This window comes from Athene cunicularia, assembly GCF_003259725.1.
Source record: "Athene cunicularia isolate RWA chromosome 22 unlocalized genomic scaffold, athCun1 chr22_part1, whole genome shotgun sequence".
Taxonomy (NCBI): domain Eukaryota; kingdom Metazoa; phylum Chordata; class Aves; order Strigiformes; family Strigidae; genus Athene; species Athene cunicularia.
The window spans coordinates 156,852-163,990 of record NW_020799128.1 but is presented as its reverse complement, the minus strand read 5'-3'; the positions used below and the strand labels follow the sequence as shown (position 1 = coordinate 163,990).

The window sequence follows — 7,139 nt, the reverse complement described above, 5'->3', positions numbered from 1 at the left end:
CTGGCTCAGCCCGACTCTTCAACCCCCCCAGGGATCCCGGGGACTCCCCCCTGCCCTGGGCAGCCCATTCCAACGCCCAACAGCCCCTTCTGCACAGAAATCCTTCCTCAGAGCCAGCCTGACCCTGCCCTGGGCAGCTTGAGGCCATTCCCTCAGGGCCTGGCGCTGGGGCCTTGGCTCCAGAGACTCATCCCCCCTCTCTGCCCCCTCCTGGCAGGGAGTTGCCGAGGGCCAGGAGGTCTCCCCTCAGCCTCCTCTTCTCCAGACTGAACCCCCCCAGTTCCCCCAGCCGCTCCCCAGCAGACCTGTGCTCCAGACCCTGCCCCAGCTCCGTTGCCCTTCTCTGGCCACGCTCGAGTCATTCAATGGCCTTTTTGGGGTGAGGGGCCCAGAACTGAACCCCCTCAGCGAGGGGCGGCCTCCCCAGTGCCGAGCCCAGGGCTCAGATCCCTTCCCTGGCCCTGCTGGCCACGCCAGGGCTGACACCAGCCAGGATGCCGTTGCCCTCCTTGGCCCCTGGGCACACTCTGGCTCATTCCTCACTGGATGCACTGTACCTGGGCACACAGCTGCACTCACAGAAAGCGTGTTTTCCCTGAACTTTGTGCTAAAACGTATTCTGGGATACCCCCATATTTCCCCCCAACACGTGCACGGCAGCGAGTTGTCACGGACCATTTCACTTGCAGACAGCAGATCCTCTTCGGGGATGGCTTCATCCTGCACTTCTCCTGCAGCAGCAGCTCCCAGGTTTGCAGGGAAGGCTCAGCAGCCCTGTGCTGTCTTATAGCACTGCCCCAGACATGAAGGCTTCTTTCCCGTAAATGGGAATATCCACTGCTTAAAGCCGTGAGATCAGTTCAACCTTCCACCTGCCAGCTAAAATAGTAGGGACAGACTGAGGTCAGTACCTCAGTAGGAAAAACCTCATTCAAATGCAGATTCTTTATATCCAGAAAAAATATTTTGCAAGGGGTGGGGGTGTGTGTGTGTGTGAGAAGGAATGCACAGCAGAGAAGATGTATTGTAATCAGATACAGTTTTAATAAAATGTACATAAGTTTACAACTCGAACATTTCTTCATCATGATTACCAGAAACACAGATGATCACACCCGGAGTGCAAAACTTGGCTCCATCAAATCTGCAAGTCAGAGGTACTTCCAAGTCCGCTAAGAATTACTTTATTGAGTGTGGTGCAAACGAAACACTGCTCTTAGGACACGAGTCACAGATTGTTTGTCACAGTTAGCGGAGATCATGGATGCTTCCAGCTCCAGCTTCCCACTCCGTGCAGAAACAAGGGGAGTTTTTTGCTGCCGGACTCGATGGGAAGTGATGCTCTGCAGCTACGTCAGAGCTCCCGGCCCTGAAGAAGCCCCTACCCTCCCCACGCCTGCGAGCAAGCTCTCCCTTTGGCGGGGAGGGATTGGGAACAGGGGATCATCGTGATCCCTCTAACTTCACAGGGGAATATTTCTAGGTGTGTGTGAGGGTATTTGCCCTACCTACAATGGAAACTACAGGCCGTGGCTTATTTTTAGAAACACTAACACAGCTGATCAGGTTTCAGGAATGTGTTTCAGAACTGGAACGAGATTTCACTGTCAAGATACTACTGTAAAAATGCTTTGGAGTCTTTTTGTGTATGAAAGGCCTTGATTTAACACCATGAGGAAAAAAAGACAAAAACCAAAACCAACCGCAAAAAATTCAACTCCCCAACACAAGAGTCTTTGGTGGAAGCTGAGTTAAAGTAACCGATTACCACTTTGGAGTGATTAAGAGTTCAGCAGTTAAAGAGATCTCGCTCAGTCTTGCTTAAGTCCCACCGAAGACACGCTTCAGGCGCCGTGTGTCACGACTGCTTACGTGGCTTTGCTGTTACGAGCGTTAACGCCGCCCGTGTGCTCCGTGCCTCGCGCGCATCACCGAGGGAGTGGGCGCTGGCTTCAGGAGACTAAGGCTGTAAACTGAGCACCACACCTGACGAGTGCTGGGCTGCCTGGAAGGGAGAGGAGATTCGGGGAAAGCCCCAGCGATGCTGCAGCAGGCTGCGGAACGCGCAGGTCACCACCAGGGCAGCTGCTCCCGTTACATGCGCAGTATAAACATCGTGGCAGTGAGGCACAGAGAGCCAAGCAACTGCTTTTTTTTTTTTTTTTTTAAATGTAGAAACTGATTAATCATTTTGAAGAGAGACTTTAAGTGCATTCAAGCTGGAGTTGGCAATGGGTAAGAACCAGTCCCTTTCGCAGCATGAATCTAAGATTGTCGCAGGACTGCGGCGGTAACTGTGGCCCTCTTGCTGTGCGTGAGGACCCAGGGCAGTTAACAGAATTTACTACAGCTTTAAAACATGATTAAACCAGTGCTTCTGTTCAGAAAACTGACTTCCAAATGCTGCATTGAGGCCGTACCAGTCTTATTTCACTAAGATCACTGGTTGCGTAGGAAAGAAAACAATTAGCATTCTTCTTCTACATTCATTAAGAACAGTAAGCTTCAGAGGCTACGGAAATGAGATTTCCACTTGTAATCAATCACACCGAAGCTGCAGTACTGGCAGTGCAGGATTAGGAGGAACACAAGCTGGAAATGCAAAGGATATCAGACTAACAGGCACTGAAATACATTTTTCTGACCATAACCAGAAGTCCCATTACTCTACAGGTCACATGCAGAGACACAAACAAGCTGCCTCGACCCCCCAGAAGAGATTGGAAACCATTTAAGTGCTGGATGTACGCTGCCAGGATCATGAGCTTCTGGGGCACCGTTAGCTTGCTCTTTGTGTAAAGTGCTTGAAGAACATAAAAGCTGCCAAAATGCTAGCTGGAAATTCAGCCTGACCCGACCCGAATCAGGGCTGCAAACAAGCCCCCGCAGGCCGCTGGGCTCGGTGCAGTTGTCCTTTCTCCCTTGGCCGGCAGCGCAGGACACAAGGTCTGAGCCGCAGGCAGCTCATCCCCACCCGGGAACAGGCGCGGGGGGCTCCGCTCCGAGCGCGAAGGGAACAGGCTGATGTTCACCAGCGTCAGCTCAGTGAGACCTGGATGTGGCGCTGAAGGAAGTTTCACAGAATTATCCAAAAGCAGTTTTTCAAGTAAAAATGAAGGAAGGAGAACCTGAATCCAGTTAGCAGAGGTACTACCTTGAACCTACATCTTATTTATATGCACTCGCTCCAGCAAAGCATCTCCCTGTCCCGCAGATTCATCCCAGCACTGCCAAGGCCTGGCCCCACTTTCCAGCAGCTTCCCGAGCGAATTTAACAGCTCGAGGCCAGATTCAGCCTCCTGGCTGCACGCATGGCCGTGACAGTTGCGTGCTGAAGCAAATCTGGGCCCTGAACGCTCAGTCTCCTTGGTATCCCTTGAATTCACAGTTTGCTATCACAGTCATTCTTGGCATCTCTCACCCATCCAATCCAGCAACAACTGATTTAGGGGGAGTTTATATTAAACAAAACCAACAACTGCCTTTTGGGTGTATATTTAAACAGAAAACGACAACGATAAGCAACAGCCTCAGCCTTGCTGAAGAAACATCTCAAGGGAAATCCAGAAATTTCTTTACAGTACTTCTGTTTTCAAGAGGTGACAGAGGACAGAAAAAAACCAGCATGCACCAATATTGTTTAACTCCAAGCGTAGCAGAACAGGGCAGAAGGTTTCCAGCTCCACACAACACGACCTGACCTGGCTTGGCACGTCACCATTTGCCAGCAGCTGGGCTGTGCAAGCCAGCACAACCTCCGTGCTTTCAAGCATTCTCCCTCCCCACGCCAGGGCTTTAAGACCTCAGCCCAAGCTTCTCCCCCCCAGGCAGTCCCCACGCCGAGCACGCCCAGCAGAATATCTGGCTCATCTGTTGCAAGTGGAGATATTCTGAAGGGCAACTGAATTTGGGGAGGGGAAAGGAAACACGGAACAGGCGGCGACTCCTACTTGCAGAAGCTTCGCTAGCCAGCTCCTGGCAGTCAGGGCTTTCCCATCCATCCTCCCCTTGTGCTGCCGGCCTTAAAGTCATCAGCGAGGCAGCCCCGGACTGTGCAACGTTCTGCTGTCACATGCGTCTTCAGTGAGCCTGTTGCATTCCTTTAACACTTATTATTTGGACATCGGACAAAGCTATGTACCGCAGGTGGTCTCTTTTTTTTACACCCACCCCCCAAAAAACCTAGACTGAAATCTATTTCCAGCTGCAGGAGCTCTCCCAGGTGCAATCCCAGCGAGTTAGGAGGTGCGAGGGCTGATCCTTCCCTCATGAGTGACAGAACTCGCAGCACTTTCTGAGTACAAACACGTCAGAGCAGAGGCAGAGCAGGCACCTGCCCCACATACGGCCAGTCCTGATCTCAGCAACCTACCCGCTGCTCCCTACCCTGCAGACGCACAAAGACCTCAAACACCTGAGGGAGACCCCCAAACACACAATACGTGCTCCAACCCCAGCACCATGCTCCAGCTCACGTCACAACGGACAAACTCCCTTTGGAAACGGCCACCGCCAGGCTCTTCCGAGGCTTGGCCAGACGCTACTGGAGTCAGTGGGGACTTTTTCCATAGATGTCAAGTCCTTAAAACCACCAGATGTTTTTTCTTGGGAGACATTCTGCAGCAACACCTGTTAGGAGGAAGGATTACTGCACCACAAAGATTCACCAGCGACTCTGAGCCCAAAGGGTCCCTATAACTGGGTATTTTGGAAGTCAGGCCACGCTTACAAATAGCCTTTGCGGGCCAGAAATAGCAGATCCAGGACAACTTACGCAAGCAGGCGTTTTGCAAAATACAGACAGGAGGTTTCACTCTTACCTCTGTCTTATATTAGTGAAAAGAGAGGGGAGCAAAGTCTGCTTTGTTTCTGCCCAGCTGCCAGCCTGGGCGATTTTTCCTCCAAAACTATCTTGGGATTCACTACATCAATGACTGAACAAACACCCAGACGCCGTCTTTCTCTGTGGGGATATGGTAGAAAGCACAGGAGTGTGGAAGTAGAGCAAACGTTACCAAAGGAGTGTGAATGGATTTTGTTTAGGTTCATCCTTGATCTACAGGAAAACAAAAAAGGCAGAATTTACAAATATAAAGTCACTACACTATAGACAGTATAAATCAGTCTCACCGGATTGCATCCAATGCTGAATTACACCAAAAGAGGTATTTATAGATCAGGACATTTATCGAGTTGTTTGCATAATCATTTTTTTCGTAAGGCTTTTTTTAATACTGTAAAAATGCACGGCTCTCTCCTTCACAACACCATAAGCAAACTTCTGGGTCCTACACTTTGGCATAAACCAGACAGGGAATACATGCGTAAAACTAAAGCTCTGCCTGATCATTCGGTTTTCCAAACCACAGCAACAGTAACAGCCCGACACGTTGCTTTGCTGAAGGTCGTGTATCTGAGAGTTGACAAGACGAGGGACTGAAGGCACCGTGAGTCCTTCCACGACTCCTCCGGGCTCTGGCACAGGCCCCTGGGCAGAAGCGTTTCCCCACGTTCCCTGCCCCAGCGAGCAGAAGCGCTGCCCGTGCGATGGCACGGCTCTGGCTTGGCGTGTCACCACCACGCACGCCCATGGTCAGAGCCACGGCTGCCAGAGCAGCAGGAACGTACGACCCTGCTCTCGAGCCCCCACCGATAGCACAGAAGTCGCAGGAACCCTGTAACGGGGAAATCTCTTTCCAGAGCACTAGCAAGTCCCGCTTGACTTACTCTGTAATTAAGAAACCTTTTCATTTATAATGCATTTCCCTAGCCAGGACCGGAAAATATGGAATATTACTGGTTTGGAAAAGCTTCTAAAAAATAAATGGGGGGGAAAGACAGTGAGAGGAGGAAGGTAAGAAGCAACTGAAAAGGATATGAAGATCCTGAGAGCCAGGCATTCAGACTAACTAACATAACTTAAAATGGTTCAACTATATATCACTGCAAATAGAGTTCTGACCAAAAAATAATAATTATTTTTTATATATATATATATTGCTATACCATTCATTTCAACTAAGAGGTTCAAGGTCCTGTGAGAGGTGCTCCCGGGGGACGCACACCTCCCAGCTCACAGCAGATTAAGGCTTTTGCTTTCCTGCTTTGGAAGGAAAGGGTGCTGAAGCAAACGGATCCCCGCCGGAGAGCTCTGTAGTCCTGGAAGACAGAGGGGCAACAGAGACAGATCCTGCTATCGCCTGCCTGTTGGTCTGAGAAACCACTTTGTAAGCAGCTATGGGCTTGACTTCGAGACCCTGCCCATCTTCTGGACTGTAGTGACGGGAATATTTTGACAAGGATTGTGGACGGAAAGGCTTGTTAAGCGCAGAGCCCAGCACACCTTCCTGGGGCAGCGCGGGGCCTCCCTGGTTCCTCTCGCCAGCAGCGCCACCCTGCTCCTGCAGCACACCCTTCGAGGGGGGGCTTTCCTGGGTCTCCACGGCTCTTACAGAAGAGGGATGAAGATTGCTTGGCTGAGTAAACCCGGCAGAGGGACACTGAGATCTCGCCGAGGCCGTGGACCCACCGAGCGCCGAATCCACGCCTGGGAACAGCTGGTTAGCTCTGTGTTGGACGTCACCTCCTGCGCTTAAGAAAACGGACGGTGCGAACAGTTCCTTAGACGTACTGTGGGAAGTCAGCTCTTCCGTGCTTTTCTTTTTAGTGAAAGGGGCTCTCAGAAACACATCTGCTTCTTCTGGATGTCTAAGAGCCACGTTACCCTTGGAGATAAAAGGAGCTTTGGTAAAGACATCCACCTCATCAGGCACTTTTCTAGAGCTTCGAAAAGGAGCCGTGGCAAAAACATCGGGTTCGTTGAAAACCTCCCCAGTGTGCGACTGGAAGGCAGGGAACAGCATCTCCCCTGCTCTAGTCTGGGAAGACTGGGAGTGGGGATCTTCTTTGGAGGCCTCGTGTCTTTCCCTGGGCGCAGACTGCAGGAACCCTGTGCACAGCTTGTAGGTATCCTCCTCCTCCTCCGAATCCATCAGCAAAGGCCTGGACCCGCTGCAATCCAAAATATCTCCTTCATGGTCTGTCCCCTCTCCTTCGCTGCTGTAGAAGGAGCTGTTGCTTGAAGGACCATCTCTTGTTAAATAGTCTGACTCCGGGTTGGGCTGCGTTTTCACTTGCAT

General features: G+C 51.2%; 1 protein-coding gene across 1 annotated transcript; it reads right to left on the bottom strand.

The window, feature by feature from the left end:
- Positions 1–6,083: 6,083 nt before the first annotated feature.
- On the bottom strand, positions 6,084–7,139 carry LOC113488018 (uncharacterized protein FLJ45252). Its single transcript, XM_026862998.1, has one exon. It carries the CDS (start codon positions 7,137–7,139, stop codon positions 6,084–6,086), a length of 1,056 nt encoding a protein of 351 aa, XP_026718799.1.